The sequence below is a fragment of the Topomyia yanbarensis genome, chromosome 3 (assembly GCF_030247195.1).
Source record: "Topomyia yanbarensis strain Yona2022 chromosome 3, ASM3024719v1, whole genome shotgun sequence".
NCBI lineage: Eukaryota > Metazoa > Arthropoda > Insecta > Diptera > Culicidae > Topomyia > Topomyia yanbarensis.
Window position 1 is genome coordinate 137,693,262 of NC_080672.1, and position 19,780 is coordinate 137,713,041.

A 19,780-nucleotide genomic window follows, 5' to 3' on the forward strand; every position below is an offset into this window, starting at 1 on the left:
TCTCCCGACTTGTTCGCGAAATACTCGTTCTAGTCTCCGACGGTGGACCTAGCCTACTCAGACGGAGAATTCCCCGGCGAGAGAATTTCTCCCGAAACCGAGCCAACCAGCCAGGTGTCGAGGTCAGTTCGGCGATTCCGGTGCAGTAGGGCGTCTGGTGGTGTCTAGTTGCGGTCTACTCAGTATAGTACCCGGCGGTGAATCTAGCTTACGCCGACGGAGAGTTCCGCGGCGAAGAAAGTTCTCCCGATACCGATTCTTTTTTGGTTGTAGCACCACAATTTGTTGAGCCCTTTGGCTCCCTCTCGTTCCCTTTTGCGCTACTTTCCCGGTGAGCCGAACTACTCGATCTAGTCCCCGACAATGGATCTAGCCTACTCCGACGAAGAGTTGCCCGGCGAGGCAGGTTCTCTCGAAACCGAGCGGTAGATGTCTCCTGATACCGATGTGCGTTTCCGTGAGCCATTTAGCTCTCCGCGTCGTCCCGATCTACTCGATCTAGTCCCCGACGTTGGATCTAGCCTACTCAACGGGCCAGCCAGTAGGTGCTGAGGTCTATCCGGCGACTTCGGGTGGAGCGTAGCTTCCGGTTCACCAGCGCCCAAACGACCCATTGCGAGCTGTGCGACGCGGTCTACTCGGCCTAATCGCCGGCGGTGGATCTAGCCTACTCACAAGCTACCCGGTAGAGTGTCGAGATCGGTCCGGCGATTCCGGTGAAGCTTGACGTTCGGTTCACAGGTGCTCGGACGACCCAAATTCGGTGCTACGTCACGTACCACTCAACTGATCCCCGGCGTTGGATCTAGCCTACTCACAAGTCGGAGAGTTTCCTGGCGACGGAATTTCTCTCAAAAACCGATTTGTGGCTTCTTGTTGGTCCCTTCGCCACTTCCTCTGCAGCTCGGAGAGTTTGCTCGTAATTACTCTGTTGACAGCGTCCCAGGTATGCTCGTTGGGGCACATCTCTTCGACGATATTGGTAACTGTCACAGCAGGTATACCCTTACGAGCTTCTTCGAACCTAGGACATTCGAAGACCACGTGTTCCGGTGTCTCCTGCATGGTCGCAGCGGGTGTTGAAGCATGTCTAAACCGATGCAATTAATTCCGGAAGCAAGGATGCTTGCCCGGACAAAAACGTCAAATGGAAGTTCACCTCTCCATGCTTCTTATGCACCCAAGCCGACACATTTGGGATGAGTCGGTGGGTTCAGCTTCCTTTCTCAGCGTTGTCCCACTCCTGCTCGCTCGGACCAGTCTCCTTGCGTTACGTGCATTTCACCGCTGGTAGCATTCCACGTCCTCCGCCAGGGTAATGCAGATGGCGATCATCCCGGCGATAACGCATACTGCATCCGACGATATTGTTCTGTAGGCACTCGCGACTCGTACGGCTATCAGCCGGAATGTCCTGTTCAGCTTTTCACGGTTCTGCTTGGTTTTCAGCGCAGCACTCCAGGCAGGAACCCTATATCGGAGAATCGATGACGAAACAGTAGACAGCAGACGTCTCGTGCTGCTTCTCGGGCCGCCGACGTTTGGTATGATTCTCGCTATTGTGTTCGTTACCATCGCCGACTTTTCACAGGCGTAGTCGACGTGGTTGATGAAACTCAACCTGTCATCGATTATCACTCCCAATTGCTTCAGTGCATGGTTCGATGCAATCACGTGCCCTCCGACGTCGATCTGCATCCGCGAAACCGCTTTGCAGTTGCTGACCAACACCACCTCCGTCTTGTGGTGGGCTATTTGCAGCTTCATCCCGTTCATCCAGCTCTCGATCGCGTGTATTGTCTCCGTCACTGACATCTACACTTCTTCAAGTGTCTCACCCATCACCGTTAGTGACACGTCGTCCGCGAAACCCGCGATCCCGTTCCAAAGAGTTGGACCGAGAATGGAACTCTTGGGAACGCCCGCTGTGCCTTGCATTGACTTCTGCCCTTCGCTCGTCTCGTACAGCAGCGCTCTGCTCTGGAAGTAGCTCTTCAGGATCTGTCATAGATAGTCGGGAACCCTCATACTGTGCAGCGGTGGCTTCCCAGCTGGCGCTGTTAAATGCATTCTTCACATCTATCGTGACCACCGCGCAGTCCTTTGCGCTTCTGTTTAGATGCCCACTCGGCACTCTCGAACACTGTCCGAATTGCTTCCACTGTTGATGTTCCTTTGTGGAATTCGAACTGTATCTTGGACAGCTCGCGCTGGCCTTCCGTGAATTTCGTGAACCTGTTAAGAACGATCCTTTCCAGGAGTTTTCCGAGTGTATCCAGCAGTCATATGGGCCTGTACCAGGCCGGGTCGCCCGATGGCTTCCCTGGCTTCGGCAGCAACACCAGCTTCTGGACCTCCCACATTTCGGGGAAGTTGCCGTCGTTTAGACACTTCTGCAGCACCATCCTGAACATGTCCGGATATGCCAGGATCGCAGCTTTCAGCACCACGTTTGGTATTCCATTCGAACCGGGGGCTTTCTTTGATTTTAGGCACTTCGATGCTTCTGCGAGCTCGTCATTAGTCATTTGCCGATCGTCCGTGCTTGCTCCTTCTTCTTTGCCATACGGTATTGGTGACGAGACAGTTGGATCGTGCTTCGGGAAAGACCCTCGACGATTGTCTTCAGCTTAATGGGGCACATTTCGGTAGGCGTCGTCGCGCCTTTCATTTTCGCCATCACGACTCGATACGCGTCGCCCCAGAGATTGGCGTCTACTTCTCGGCACAGCTCCTTGTGGCAATCTGACTTGCTAAGTCTGATCTCCCGTTTTAAAGCGGCCCTAGCTTTAAAATCGCTACCTTGCGCTCTTCTCTATCTGGTTCCGATATCGCTCTCTGAGTCCGCCACAACCCTTCTTGTTAGGTCAGCCGCATCCTCGTTCTTGGTCCCGCCGTTCGGCCGAAGTGCCTCAACGAAGAGGTCTTTGTTGAAGGCTTTCGTCTGCCAACTTCGTTCACCGGACTTCCTTTTCCATACTGCAGCAGGGTTCCGTTGACCGATACGGTAGCGAATTGCCTTGTGGTAACTATGCGTATACGTTTCACATACTGTCCAATCCATGTCCGCCATCAATGAAGGACTACAGAACGTGACAGAACCTTCATTGCACAATTGTACGTCTAACTAGAGTTTCCTGCAGGATACACCCTCTTGTATCGGTTACTGTACTGCCCCATTCCACAGACCAGGCGTTGAAGTCACCCTTAATGAGAACCGGCTTCCGACCGATCAACTGCTCGGTTAATTGCTCCAGCATTAGGTTGTACTGCTCTACTGTCCACCTTGGAGGAGCGTAACAACTACACACGAAGACGCCGTTGATTTTGGCGATCACGAAGCACTCATATGAGCGTTCTACCACTTCTTGAATGGGGAATCTGCCCATAACTTGTATCACAGTCGTTTCTGATCTATCCGCCACCCAGTTAACGTTGTCAGGGGAGACTTTGCGATCAATGCGACATCGCACATAGTTTCTGCCGTAGACTGCCACAACAGTTGCTGTGCAGTGTCACAGTGATTCAGGTTTATCTGGGTTATCTCCATTACCGTTGACCTGCAGTCGCCTTCTTGTAGGCAGGGCACGATGTTCATTTAGGAAGATTGCTTAAAAGGAAGGACCGGACGTCACACCGGATAATGTCGTCTGCAGAATGATAGTCGTCGTGAACACGTGGGACGCCTTACAGCGGAAATTGCGTGATGAACAGCGAGCAACGGTTTCGGGAGAGCAATTTCCGCCGGAGTAGGCTAGTTCCACCGCCGGGGACTAGTCGAGTAGATTGCGAAAAAGCATTGGGTATGGGTCGTCTGGACGCCAGCGAACCGGATGCCACGCTCCATCCGGAACCTCTGAACTGACGTATAGAAGTATAGCGAATACCAAAGAAGAATCTGTTTCGGGAGAGCTTATTTTGCCGGGCAATTTTGTCGAAGTAAGCTAGATTCACTGTCGGGGACTAGATTGAGTAGACCGTGACGAGACACCACCAATCGCGGGACACCAGCGAACCGCACGCCCTGCTGGTTGGTTCGGTTTCGGGAGAACTTCTCCCACCGAGGAATGCTCCGTCGGAGTAGACTAGGTCGGGGACTAGAGTGAGTAGTTTGCGAATAAGTCGGGAGCTCAACGAGGAAGAAGTCCTAAAGGGTGTCTTACATCAAATTGGAAACCGCTATTTAAAATAATTCTTTGGGTATTTTCTCTTGAAAATTTGGGTAGAAGTAGTTTAGAGTGTATTATTTACACTGTATTTTTCTCGTTGGCAGTTTTTCGAAAATTGGAAAAATGGCATCATCCGAAAAGCAGCGTCGTGAAATGATTTTGCGCAAGCACTCAAATCCTCAACTCTCTCACCGGTTCATCGAAAAACAACTCGAAATCGTAAAGTCAACCAATTTACACATAAAGAGCACAATACCTACCCCAAATTAAATTTGATGTTGATGTTTTAAATTCATCTCTTTAGACGTCAAATTCAAACTATCATACGACCCATGTGAATGTCTAAAGACACTGATTTGTCCCGTGTGATGTCCCGGGAAGCAAATATTGAAGCTGTGGTTTTCTGATGAAAGAGAGATAACGAATTCTTGTTTTTTGGCTAGTGAACCAAACACCTGCTTTTACAAGAGTAAAATGTCTAGGATTCCCTCCTAGCAAGCGATGCGACCTGTAAAGCATAGATTGTTATTTAATTGTTTAGTTAGTCTTCTAGTATACGGTCACTCAAAAAGATTTGGTTTTTTTAAACTCTGGGCAGCCGGCTACCGAGAGTAACCTATGTTTTCTAAACAAAAGCAATTTGAACTCCAAACAGTAAGCCGTGTTAGGATATATGTCTAACTCGTAGGGGAATTAATCAATAAAATCATAACACCATTTGGCAGAGCTTACAACGTCCACAAGTTGTTCCGAAGAAGACATTGACTAAGTTTTGACGTAAGTAATTAATCGCTCAAGTAATTTGACAAAAAAACTTATTAATTCCAAAAAAAACGAAAAGTATTGTTTTCAAAAGTATCCACTAGAAAGATGACCAATGTTAGGGTTCTGTCGTCAATATTTTCCAAAACTTCTAAACAATTTTAAAAATTGATTTTTTTTTCAAAAATCTCTAGCTTAAATATTTGAAAAAGGCTTGTTCTGATGATTCTTATGTACGAAATGACAATTTTAACGTAGTGCATTTGTGGATTCGAAATTTGTTTTGAGTGCAATCTCTGCTTGGTCTAGAACGCCACAAATTCCATCTGCTTTGAAGGTCAACTTTCGATCGAGCATGAAATATTTCCCAAACGTCAATCATTCCATGCTCCCTTCGTCAGTTTGAGCTGCAAACACATGTCATTTTTCAGGCGGCACATATGTATTCCATTTGTACCTACCTACACCTAAACAAAATACCTCACCGCGACCGCACAGAGCGGATTTATTTACCTTTCAACCATAGTCGGCTGTTTATTATTTCATCTTTTTTGTGTGATTTGTGCTATTTTTCAGCATTTTCACGCACTCATTTATTGCCAGAATCAGCAGTGTAATGGCGAAGTTTATTTTTACTTTTCTGTCTTTATTTTTCCTGTAACTGGCAAAATAATTTCTTTTTACCATTTGGGTGCTTTTTGGACGCAAGTACGTGCGCACATACACACATTCACAAGCAAATTCACCCTCGCCATCATCTCAGCATGGCATTTCATCGCGACGCCAGCGGCTCTGGTCAACTTTTAAAATCCCAACAGAATGCTTCGTCGCCATCAGCGTTAAATTTAGTGCCACAATTAATTGAGACGCGTCACCGCTTTCGAAGTAGTCTAAAGCGCGATGTGACGCAGCATACTGACCGTAGCTTGACGGTCCTTTTGAATGGCAGTGCTGAGTGGTGAACCAGTTAGGGGGTTGTGAGTGTGAAAAATGTGAAAATATATTCTCCATCTCTCACTCACCTCTCATGGCGAGGACAGACGGACGGATGGATTGACCGTCCGTTGCGGACAGGTTGTGTGCAGTTTCACGGCTTAACGCCCGTTCGGTGTTTTTGGAGAACCAAAATCAAAAGGTGTGGTGTGCGTCTATTTTTCTAGGGCAGTTGCGGTTTCTCCGTGACATGCGAAAGAGTGCATTGTCAAGATGTGGTTCCGTGCGGGAAGTTTTCCCGATGACCGTTTCAGTGTTTCGACCCTGAAGAAGCGTATGCGTAGGAAGAATAAAAGTGAAGATAAGAGTGCGGAAAAAAGTTCAGCGATCGGCGACGTAACGGATAAAGGCACTGCAGTCGGGTTAGGCGAAGTGCCTGGTGCTAGTAGTGGATTAGTGCAAGATCAAACGGACAAAAATTCCCACACATGGCCAAAGGTGGTAAGACCTCCCAGAACTTACAAGAAAAGTTCGTCGAAGTCGCGGCTCGTTGGTGACAAGAAAGCACCGACACTGCCAATCCATGACACCAAAACGACGACCAGCGCGGCCACAATCAAAAACTCCAAATCCAACACAAACCTCAACGTCAACACTCTGATCAAGAACAAGTTAAACCACAAACACGTTCCGGTGAACAAGGGTATCTCCAATGGAGAATCGTCTGCCAGCGGACCGTACCCACTAGTCTCCTGCAAATCTGTAAGAAAAAAGAGACTTTTTCCGATTCCGATTTTCATAAATTGCCATTTTCTTTTCATTTTTTCCCTTCCTTTGTTCCGTCCGCCTTCAATGAAAATCGCACACATCGGACTGTGTAAACATCGTCCCACTCGTTCGCTTTGGAAATATTTTGGATGGATCGTTTTGTTTTTGTTCGAACAACATCTGTTCGTGACTTGTTTTTTCACGACCCGCAACCACCATCACACAACTTTACAACAAACACACCAGATAAACAGTTCCCGCTCGCAGTTCGCCACCAGTTCGAGTAATATTCCCGGACACAAAAAGTACAAATTGGCCAAGACAAAATCACGCAAAAATCTTCACCAGCAGCTGCAGCAAAAGCGTGCATCGGTTTCCTCACAGCCGGCGTTGGATGCAACGGGAGCAGCAGACGGGACGCTCCTAGCGGATAATGCCGGCAGCACCGATGATGACAACGCGGAGTGGGAAGCGCATCGTTCGGAACTGGCTGATGGTAATTATTTACATGTGTATGTAGTTAGTTATAGTATTCAAATGACGCATATCGACTTTGCGACTTTTTAAACGAAATACGACTGAGATTCGCAATGGAACAATTGAAGGCAATGTATAGAAACAGCTCAAAAGCACAGTTCGAATGATTGAACTTGTCGAGTCTATTTTTAAAAATATTTTTTCCGATCAGCACACAGGTAAAATCATTGGCGCATCAACTATTTGCTTATGTTGGTAGTTACAAGGAAAATGACAAGCAACTTTGATATGCGTCATGTTAACAAAGTTGATAGCTGTGCTCTGAGTCCATGGCTGCTGCTGCTACGAGAGGAGGGTACCCGGTTTAGTCACTTGTTAAATTGCTAGTAGGGTCCAGCGCGTCAAGTTTTTTTGTTCAAATCGCCAATAACTTTCACAACTATAAACGATACTTTGTGAGTAACGCTAAAGTCATTTACGCGCGATCGAATTTAAATTAGTGGGCGGACGGCGCAAAATATTGCTCCGCTACTCCCACCGGTCGTGTGTTTGGCAACAGAAGGTAACATTTTAGTGTATAGCGCTGACGCATGGTAATTTGTGTATATTTTTATGGAGACGGTCATATGTTGGTAATTAGATGTAAACAGTTCGAGGCATTTTTTTCATCAAACGTTACACAGTTATACCAAATCTTGACAAATTGTATACCTTAAATAATATACCCTAAACATGATTCAACTAGAGTTAATAATGCATTCTTATTGTTTTTATTTCGCAAAAGATCGTCCGACCAGCACAGCACTGGCCCGACAACCCTCGGACCGGAGGCAGGACTTCAACAACAGTAGTTACTTGGGCAACGTTAGTTCCTACTCGGATTACCTGAGCAATTCCACTGCTGATCCGGACACTTTTGCGCAAAGTGTCGACAATGATCAGTTCCGGGAAAGGTAAGTCCAAATCTTACGGTGTAGATTGAATGGGATAAACATGATGAAAAAAATCTCTCCCTCCGTTTCAGTGTCAAATCCAAATCAGCCCCGGTCTCGGTGAACCGGTCCGAGTCATACAAGGAACGATCGCAGAAGAAAACCAGAAATACCCGCCGGAAAACGTCAGACCCGAGTTTGACGAAAACGACGTAAGTACTTAGCTATCATATAGATAGATGACATGTTGATGCATTGTACCCAGATTTTCACAACTCACGTTCTAGCCTGTTATCTGAAAAAAATAACTTCGAAATAAGTTATATTTTTTATGTGTTGCAGAATGAACAGAAGGTCATTAGAATTTTTGGTTGGTTGGTCTCGATAAGTAATCCTCCGTATCTCGATCCAGACGAATTATATTAAAATCGTCAATAATTTCAGTGGCATGCTTATTTTCCAACTGGAACAAAACAACATTTGGGGTGTTTGGTGTTCCCGAAGTGCTGGGAACTCCTTATTTGATCTTAATCGTCTGAAACCAGGAACTACTTGCTTCGGTTGGGTTGCAGCATTTCCCAGAGATGTCACTTTCGCAGCCCCATCGAGTGACACCTTTTCCTCCATTTTTCATAACTTCTAGGTACCATAGCAGAGGTTTCCTCTTGTGGATCATCAGCCTCGCCCTCGTTAGAAGGCAAGAGAACATAGATTCATAATATCATTGAGGGAGGTGGTCCAGAGCGGACCTATAATTGCAGTTGATGGCTGCGTGGCCCAATAGTTTACAATTAGAGTAATCCATGACCCGCGGTACAAACAGACGGGCAGGCAGACGATATTTGTGCAAGAGAATGTAGTTCGGTAAAGCGGTTCCAGCGAAGGTTTGCCTACTTTGAGTTGGCGAGTGAACCTTTGAAATTTGGGCCAAAGCCGAGAACCGTTCTGTCAGGTCTTTAGAAATTTGAAGAAGATTCAGCGATCTAGTGTTGGGCCAAAAGAAGAACCTTAGGAGTTGAGCCCGATTTAACCTCCATTTGATCATCCGGAGATCCATCGAAAACGCCAATTCACAGGAACATCGCCCGCTCAGACGGTAGAAAGCAATAAATGTGTTAAGGGGGCGTCTGTTGTAGAGAGCAAAAATAATCGACTTCTTTTTTATCCGCTTAATTGTTAGTATTGAACCTCTAGAAAGGTCTCCCGTGATCTCGGTCGCCACGCTGAACTTCTTTTGTTTTAAACAGTCATGCATTCCACGCCTGTATTTGCTATTACACACGCAGATTTCAATCTATCGGCAACAATTTTCGAAAAACTGACAGCGATACAAATACAGTGTAAACAATACACTCTAAACTACTTCTACTCAAATTTTCAATAGAAAATACCTACGGCGTGATGCAATTTGATGTGGGACACCCTTTAATAGCATTTTACTCGAAGCCGCGTTTTTTTAAATTGGCGAACACGATAACTCAAAAACTAATCAACGAATTGACTTGATTTTTTTATGAGGATGCCCAATATGTGTAGCCTGTCGATGAACCACATTTTGAAGAAAAATGAGCGAATTTTACAGTAAAATATGAGATTTTTCGGTTTTCATGAAGCCATTTTCCAAAACTTTTTTCTATTTTTTGTGGTTCGTCGACAAACTACAAGTCTAAGCTTTACAAAACTTATTGAATTTTCCGAATTTTATCGAGAGTTATAGTGTTCGCCGCGACGCTCCTCGACGTGGAAATAGTTGGACGTCTACTCTTGGAACGCTCGTATGTGTGGTTCTGTGCGACTGACAATATTTTTTTCGTACACAATCAATGTATAAAGCGATCCTAACATTACACAAAAGATCTATTGTTGCCTTGCCTTCAAAATCGTAAAACAAAATAACTTTCGTTTTGAGCACTTTACGCCAGACGCTCCCCCTAAGGGGTGGGGGGATTGGTTAAAAGCTTCAGCGTGAAAAAAACACCTTTTTGCGAAGTGCATTAGGCAAAATAAACCTTTAAACCTTTTCTACATTATAGTGTATTATTTCGAAAATGCGTTGTAATTTTTCTTTGCAATAATATCGACAAACGACTCGGTGACGAAGCTTTTTGTAGAACGTCTCTGGAAAAATATGGTTTGCGGTGTTACCTGCCATTCAAAAACTACTTAACCGATTTCATTCAAACTTTGCATACACATTCTATGTTAAAAATACCTAACCCCTATGTTGAGTTTTTGGGATAATTATTCATTTATGGAGGTGTTTACTTACAAAACATTTCGTTAATATTAGTAATTTTTATTTAAAATGAGTAAAAAACCTCCTTAATTGAAAATTTATCTCAAAAACTCAACGCAGGGGTTAGGTATTTTTTAAGTAGAATGTGTATGCAAAGTTTGAATGAAATCGGTTCAGTAGTTTTGGAATGGTTGGTAACACTACTTCACCACTCAAAGGTTACTTAAACCCTTTAACTGCGATACAAAGGCTTTGTTCAATATGAAATTTTCTCGCCTTTCCAATGGATTTAAAATACAATTTACACTTCACGAGTAAATGACATGTCGAATACAGAAAAGTTCAATAACTCTATAACGGTTGAGATTTAATGGTATATGTAGAACGATTTTGTTTCCCCAAATAAGATCCACTATCACCCTCGAGAGATTCTTAACCATGAACCAAACACCCTTTATAAGTCAAAAAGTGGACACATAGTGATTGGTGAACAATCGCGGTACAAATAAATACATAAAATTGCTTCAAGTATCTAGAACATAAACATTAAATAAGTAGTTTCTTCAGTGAATAAATATATGTTATGCAATCAAACAGAATTTTAATACGCTGCCGAGCTCGTGTTGACTAGTTTGTGATTATTCTACTTTAAAAGCTACCGGATAATCCTTATTAATATTAGTGGAATGAAATAATACCATTAGGTAAGGCAACAGTTTAAATGTAACTATTAGAAATGGAACACCTTTCTTCGATGTGGATAGGTTTCTCACATTTCCATCTCACATTAAGTGAGTGGACTGGATTTTAAAGCGTCGAGTGATTATATTGTTTTGTAGGGAAGCTGTGCTTGACATGGAGGCCCTAACATTTTAAATCTTTATCCGAATGCTTCTAGCTATTGTTAGAAGCGTTATCACACAGGAATCGTAGTTCTTTGGAGTGTCTTAAAAGTACATTAAAGTACTTTAAAGCAAACTAAAATTATTTTTTTACTAATTCGTTTATTCGACACGGCTCATTGCGGTTTCTTAACGGAGCCGTGGGTCTTTCAAATAATTACATTGTGTAAAATAAATATGATTGAAAGCAATTATTATTGAGTGTCTTTCGATACTCATCCATGCCACTTTCTACTGCGCGGGGACACCTTATTTCGTGGCTGGGAAACATTTGTCTACTTATCTAACGTATGCGGAATGAAATTTGGACAACCCTTCCAGCATTAAAACAAAAATACAACCCTGCTCAAGGCACCATACTAAACGTCATACTCTAAGCACACATCCAATATTGATTTCGACCCACTAGGAGACAAAATTGGCAACCGTTTGTGGCTCAGTTGATAATATTGAAGATAGAGTTTCGGATTGGTTTGTCGAAGCTATAGACTAGTTGGAGGAAATAGATCTTTGGCATCCTCACAAGAACACCCGGGAAGAAGTTCAAGCATCAGGTGTAATGGATTCCACTTCTCCGAATTGAGACATGTATTGTGTAATTGAGCTTAAAGCATCGTCATCTCCCGGGCCAGATGATGTCCCTGATGTGTTTTTGAAAAATTGTATATCTGGTTTGGTGGAACCACTCTGTCAACTATTCAAAATGTCACTGACAACCGCGATTTTTCCTCAATTGTAGAAAGCAGCTTTCATCTTTCCTGTTCACAAAAAAGGTGATAAGAGAAACATTGACAATTATCGAGGAATTTCTGCGCTCTGTGCCATTTCCAAGCTCTTTGAGTAAGTCGTGGGGGAGTCAGTGCTTTTTCACTGTAAGGAATATATTTCTAAAGACCAGCACGGATTCATGCCGAATCGATCGACGTCGACGAATCTACTATCTCTAACCTCTTTTGTGTCCGAAGGGTTCAATGCGAATCAACAAACTGATGTTATATATACTGACTTATCTGCAGCTTTCGACAAAATCAATCACGATATCGTAATCGCTAAATTTGAAAAACTTGGCTTCAGTGGATCACTCCTGCGATGGTTCCAATCCTATCTCGTTGGCCGTCAACTCAGTGTGAACATAGGTGATGCATACTCCAAACTATTCTCCGCAACGTCGTCTGGTATTCCGCAAGGAAGTCATCTCGGACCATTTATATTCACTCTCTATTTCAACGATGTAAACTATCAGCTGAAAGGACCACGGTTGTCGTATGCAGATGATCTAAAAATTTTCAACAGAATTAGGAGCCGAACGGACGCACAATATTTGCAGCAGCAATTCGACACTTTCAGCAGATGGTGTGAAAACAACCGAATGATCCAGAAAAAAGATCCCATTGAGTTTGAATATAACTTGTCTGGAGCTCTTGTTTCCCGGGTGAGCTGCGTTAAGGATCTTGGAGTGCTGTTAGATTCGAAACTTACATTTAAGAATCACATTTCGTATGTTGTTGGTAAAGCATCGCGAAGCCTGGGCTTCATTTTCCGTACGGCTAAATCCTTTACACAGACATTTATTGTCTCAAAAGCCTATACTGCTCTTTAGTGCACTCCACGTTGGAGTATTGTTCGGCAGTCTGGAACTCGAATTACACGAACAGCAGCGATGGAATTGAAGGCGTTCAACGAAAATTTATACGGTATGCTCTTCGACGCCTGCCTTGGAGCGATCCTGTTCGTCTACCAAGCTACGAGAGTCGGTGTCAACTCATCCAGCTCGATACCCTTCAGCGTCGTAGAGAAACTGCAAGAGCCTTATTCATCTCTGTTCTTCTGTCAGGATGCATCGATTCTCCAGATTTACTAAAGCGAGTCAACATCCAAGCAAGGTCCAGAACGATACGCGGAAACGTTCTTCTGAGAGTGCCGTTTCGACGAACTATTCAAACAGCTAATGCCGCTATCACGGGAATACAACGCCTCTTCAATCGTGTGTCGAACCTGTTCGACTTTCATTTGTCTCGGATATCATTAAGAAATCGATTCCTGCAGTTTTTTAGATGTAATTAGTTTAAGTTTCCATCATTGGGGCCGAGTGCGGCCTGTTGATGTGCGCGATAAATAAACCTTTAAACCTTTGAAATTCGCGGGGAGTACGTGGTGACAAATCATGTAGCCTTACATCTATATAGTCATTTTCTATATACGCTGGGATCTAACACTGTCACTTTCAATCGCGTGTTGTAGGTTGTTCTGTAAAACGAATCGTTTTGTTTGGTTTAACGTGTTGAATGATATTAATACTGCACGGCGCATGTGTTGATACTGAAGATAGGTGACATCCTTAAGCCTAAGCTTCATGTTCACCTTCAGAAAATGTTCCAGCTCACGAAGACTCGGTCGTGTAGAACAAAATCTGAAGTCGACAACAGCGGTGTTGGTCCGAAGTAGCGCTTTTGCATCAAATTCACTCATGATACGATGTTCCTTTATTCTAGATAGCTGTCGTTCACTTTGCTCGTTTGTTGCTCTAACTTGGCAGAGGTAAAAAGTAGATCGAACGGTTTCCTTTGTTCTTAAGACAAAGCACGCAACTTAAACGTACTGTGTTGCGGTTCATTTTGCGCTGGATCAGACAGCAGCAGAGTTTCCTGACCAGTGTCTTTGGCGGTTGTAAATAGACTGAAAATTTTTAAATTCGCGCTTTATGTATCTCCACTTGCAATTGTACTCTCCAATATTTAAGTAAACCATTTCAAGAATAATTATGCCAAATAAATTATCAAATCATATATTCAATCTACGCACTGATTATCATCAATGTTGTTATAATCTATTAGGCTGGCGTATTAGACACACTTCCCCTAACATTTCAAGCAAATCAATAAATGGTTCAAGGACAACGTTCATTAAAAGGCATTAAGCATCTGATCAGGCCACCGTAACATGACTGCAGAATATGACCGTACCTATAATAGTTCACAGGAAAAATATAGACGAAATGTCATCAATGTCGTACTAATCTTTTCCAGGGGAGAACGGGTCATTGTGGAACACTTAATTTTTATTAGCGATTTTAAAATTTTCAGATAACTTTTTTGATTTTGTTGTATTGAATTTGAAAGCACATTTCATTCGTCATGTTCAAACTGACAAATTTATATGTAAGTTTCTTATACACTAGACATTATATGTTCCGAGTCTCTATCAAGAACGGTTCTTAGTGTCAGTAGTAGGATAGTATGATGTGCTACTTTCATTTCAAAAAAACAATTAGAACTTTTATTCTAAAAACGCATCGCTTCCATCATCCCACTATTACCCGCTCTCACCTAAACCGTGCGTGGTATGGTAGATAACAAACGAATAGAGAAATCAACAGTGAGTGTCTTGTTTGCAAACAGTAGAAATGCATTTGGCTGTGGATGAAAAAGCGAGTCTGCGCAAAGCAAACGACCACCTACCTGCCGTCGCGAATCGGCGAAGGAATCGTTTAGAAAGTCAGAACCGGTGGAAGCTTTTCAGCTTTTCAGGATAAACTGTGCACGTTGACCTAATTAAGGTCAGTCTGGCGTCCGCTGTACAATATTTGCCAAGGATAATGACCGGTTTGTGATGGTGGTGCGAAGAGGTGGAGGACTCGTTTCAATAAAATTGGCGTACAGCGTCGGACGATAGTATTGGAATGTGGATCTCTTTGGAACTGGGTTAGGGGAATTTGGGCGGTCCATAGACCAGGTAAACAGTTTGAGGGAGGGTAAGGGGCATTAAAAAGTCCACGCTTGTCCACTGAAAAGAGTGGTAATTGGTATGCGCGCTTGTTTTTTTCCTACAAGTTTTTTCCAGTAGTAAGAAACACTTAAGCGGAGGTTCTTTCAGATTTAGTTAAAACTACATCGAAGTTTGAGAATTTTGTGTGGGATAACGAATAGGAACATCAGGTTTTGATTGTCAAATGTGTTTATTATTTCTGAATTCATTGATATTTTTACTGTATCGATTTTGTTAGCTATTTCCGGCAACTATAAGACTAAGAGAAACGAACGCAATAAAATTGAAGGACAGATGGGTATTCTAGAGCGAATCAGTTATAAATTTTGAACGGAAAACTAGGACTAGGTAGGCTCATATGGACATGATCGAAAGGAAATGTGAAGAGTCCTTTGCCTTCTGCTAAGTAGGAGTTGGGAGTTGCACCCAGGTCTACCGCATGGTCTTTGATAGAACATAACTCATCATCATGTTTTACTACCGACGCCGTTATGTCTGTACAGTGTACACATTTCTTTCGCGCACGTTTTCTTAAGATGTCATAACTATCCTCAATTAATCAGTTGCAATAAAATTGCAAAAAATACACACTAAACTAAATTTCAGTGATTTTAATTCATATTTGAACCTTTAAATGATATCGAACATATTTTAGCTCACAATTGAAGTAAACTAATAATTTTATTTTATTTTATCTAAGATCATTATTATATGTAATGTATTGCTCGGTATTGTCTTTATCGTGGCGCTTTGAATTAAGGTTTATAGCCTTCCACTTTGTTGTAACTAGTGGTGACGATTTTAGATAGTATTAGAACTAGGGATTCAAATTGTTCCCAGTACTAGTGTTTTTATTTAAATTTAATTAAATCTAAGCAAATAAGTTCAAACTAGCAGCTTTGTTGTTTCTACACTTTTAAGCGGAAGTGCCACTGTTTGCCAGTGTGATGAGTAATTGAGACCAGGAAGTGCGGATAGTAGAGGGAGGTGACTGGTGATGCAGTTTGTGATGGAATAATTACTTGCACCTATCGCGAATAGTAGTAGTAGAAGCAATGTAGACCATTTAGCTGCGAATGACTTTGAATATTTGCATTTAGTGCTCGTAAATTATTTTACCTTATTCGTGCTTGTAACTGTTTCGGGATATGCACGAGAAGTCCATCTTTTATAATTTCGTGGAAATGGATAAGTCGAGCGTAGATGATTGTCATAAAATTTCAACCCAAGGCCGTCCTTACACCATTCGGGCCTCAACGCACTATTACATGATATTTTTTTACTGTGATACGTCAGTATTGCAAAACTAAATTTCTGGTTCCGTCCTTCAAATATCACTTGACTGTCTCTTCCGTTTGGCTCATGAATTTAAGCTGTTTTTTACATATTAAATAAGGTTCACATAAGAATTAGAATCTGCTAGAAAACGTATTACTTTTGAACAATAAAGGGGGAGACGATAATTATTGCAACCCGTTGGATTGATTGGGAAATCGACTATAGTTATCTAAATGAAACCAAAGTTGTGCAGTAGTTCAGTATATGCTAGTGCTTTCAGAAATCAAGAATCTGTAGCAACTGGCTCGAATGGCATGTCCCGCATGTTGATCGGAGATTTGTGCCTTGTCATGATTTGTCTTTTTATCGATTTCCTGATGTGAAGGATTGGGGAAGTGGTAAGGTTAGCGATAAGGAAAAAAAAACGACACAGAGAACATAGACGATGCGGAAGTATTTTTCACTCCCAAGGGAATAAAGGAAATTCTCAATGAGCGGATATTAGGGCATTGCAAAAAAAAGTTTTTTTGAATTCCCCCCCCCCTCCCCTCTCATATTGTGACAAATGTCAAAGTAAGCTCAGATGCCAAATTTCACATAATTTGGACAATTCTAGACCCCCGCCCACTTCGCTTGAAATTTTTGAAATTTATACTATGGGAAAAATGGAGGAAAAATATATTAAATGCTATAACTTTTGAAATGGCACTCAGAAAATTACAATTTATACCTTTTTTAAAGGGAATAACCTTATTATTTGAATGAAGATATTTTTGTTTCTCGAAAAATACGGGAAAGTGGGGTCCTCGGCCATTTTATGCACAAAATCCACTATTTTCATTAACTTTTCTGCTTCGTGATGTAACTCATACATATTTTGCAGTTTTTCTAATGTGAGAAAATCTCAGAAATCGAACGGTACCTTTTTGACCTTTGTCCGAATACGGGAAGTTGGGGTTATAGGGCATTTTGTCATTCATATTAAATTTTATCATTTTCTATTGCATACATCTCTATTATTCTTCACTCAATTTTAATGAACTGTACCTTGTTGAACGTGGAAAAATCTTGGGAACAAAATAAAAATAGATTCGTTACCGGTAAAATTCATAAACATCAAATTTGCTGACATTTAGTACAAACAAACAAACAGTAGTCTCGATTTCACATTTTTGTCATTATATCGCTCATATCAACTCCATTTAACAATAAATTATTATTTAATTTACTACTTTTAGTGTGAAATATTCTTAGAAATCACATGAAAATAGTTTCATTCCTGGGAAAATAGAGGAAGTTGAGGTATTACGACAAAAAATGAAAAAAAATGTGATTTGTGGAGTTTATGTCAAAATTTTTTATGTTTCTGAATTTTACCGGTAGCGAATCTATTTTTGATTTATTCCTAAGAATGTTTTACGTTCAACAAGATACATCTTATGAAAATTGATAGAAGAATGCTAGAGATATATGAACGAGAAAATGATCAAATTTAATATGAATGACAAAAGGCTCTATAACCCCAGCTTCTCGTATTCGGACGAAGGTCAAAAAGGCTCCGTTCGATCCCTGAGATTTTTTCACATTAGAAAAACTGCAACATATGTATGAATTGCATCACGAAGCAGAAAAAATATTAAAAATAGGGGATTTTGTGGGCAAATGACCCAGTACCCCACTTTCCCGTATTTTTCGATAAACGGAAAGATCTCCATTCAAATAATAAGATTATTTTTTTAAAAAGAGGTATTGTAATTTTCTGAGTGCTACTTCAAAAGTTATATCATTTAATATATTTTTCCTCCATTTTTTCCCATAGTATCAATTTCAAAAATTTCAAGCGAGGTGGGCGGGGGTCTAGAATTGTCCAAATGATGTGAAATTCGGCATCTGATCTTGCTTTGACATTTGTCACAATATTAGAGGGGGTGCCTTTGAGAATTCAAAAAAAAAGTTTTTTTGCAATGCCCTAGCGGATATATCAACACCCCCGAGGGGATATTGAGATAACAGAACGACAACGTCCCCAAAGAGATACTGCCATTAAAATTGGGCTTAAACCGATTTAGGTTTTTAAAAACTTTCGCCGTGACTTTTTGGAAGCCGTAATTCAGTTTATAACTCTCTTCGCTAGAAAGTCCAGAGAACGGTCGTCGATACTGCAAAAATATTGCTGTGTTTTCTATATAAGCGGTTTGGATCTCAGAGCTTCTCAGCAAACTGCCCACGAACCAGGATAATGGAAATTTAGCTTCATCAAATATCAGTACTCTTCAAACATTTCTTGGGTTTCCATGGAATGTACAGGAATACTGACAATAAAACGAAAGTCCCCTGCCTTCTCGCTAATCTCGTCCAATTTCTATTTTAGCTAGGTACAGCTTTGTTCGTTATTCGGAGAGAAACAAACAATATCATACCTTGAGCCAAATCCACTGAATGAGAGGAGGGATTGAAAAGAGACACAAGAGAGTATTGAGACTCGAAGACTATACCATAAGCTGAAGGATTGTCCGAGGGAGCACTTTGCGATTGTGCTTTTTCTTTGATTTTTATCAAAATTTTACCCATTTTTACGGGATTAGAAGGAGCATGCTTCTCGCTACTGTCAGTATTCACACCTAATATTGTGACTCAATTCATCGAAAATCCGAATAGGAGTGGAAATGATCTGTACGTATCAACGATTTGATCAAAAAGAGTGCAAATTTACATTCTAAAAAAGTCCACACAATTAAATACAATTTTGTACTACCACTTGTTCTAAATTACACAGTAGAACCGCAAGAGGGTGCTACATCTAGAAGTTTAAATAATCAAAGACGATGTATTTATGATCAAATAATGACAGTACGAGCCAGTTTTCCAACTCCTGCGTAATACCGTCAGAGTAGAGAGTTGCATCTAACACCTCTTCTATGCCAGATCGTGCAAATGTTGGGCAATTTCCTACACCAGGTATATGTAGATTTGTGCTACTTAGGTATTCCATAAATTCGGTGCCTCGGTCCTTTTGAAATCATCAGAAGGTGATTGTATCGGGTGGTATCTTTCCCGCTTTCATCCCAGCGTTAGCAAGGATACTGTCGAAAAAATGTCCGGTTATTCCGCATGGTTAAAAAGGCATTTATTTATTTATTTCTTTATTATGTCCATCGGACTTTAGAGTCCACATTGACAGTTAGGATGGGAAAAAGCCCATGGTGTCCAACCTTTCATGCCATTCTCAGACCGGCGGAAAATTCACCATTTTTTAAAAACACAGACAATAATAATTACTACAATTCATCTTAAGTCCTAGTACACACACATCTTCACATCAAAAAATAATATCAAAACACAGCAGATCGTCTAATTTTGTCGGCAAAGCGGCTGGACGGTTCACCAAATTCGAAAAGCTCTTCCACGGCGGTAAATGCGCGAATGTATGCAGCAATCGGTTCATTGTATCCACTTACTGTTCTATGAACTCTGTGTTGAAAGTTGGGTTCCATTTCGCAGTGATCGATTTGGTATACGAAAATCTACTTCCGAAAGTATCTCTGGATCGTCAATCTC

General features: G+C 41.8%; 1 protein-coding gene across 4 annotated transcripts in view; it reads left to right on the plus strand.

Annotated features, from left to right (window-relative positions):
* LOC131694190 (rho guanine nucleotide exchange factor 11) overlaps positions 1-19,780 on the plus strand; it is a 387,472-nt gene that overhangs the window by 247,520 nt on the left and 120,172 nt on the right. For all 4 annotated transcript variants that reach the window (XM_058982676.1, XM_058982678.1, XM_058982679.1 and 1 more), the window contains 2 exons: positions 7,894-8,062; positions 8,134-8,253. In XM_058982676.1, coding sequence (XP_058838659.1) covers positions 7,894-8,062; positions 8,134-8,253 — 289 coding nt within the window. The remainder of the gene's footprint in view (positions 1-7,893; positions 8,063-8,133; positions 8,254-19,780) is intronic.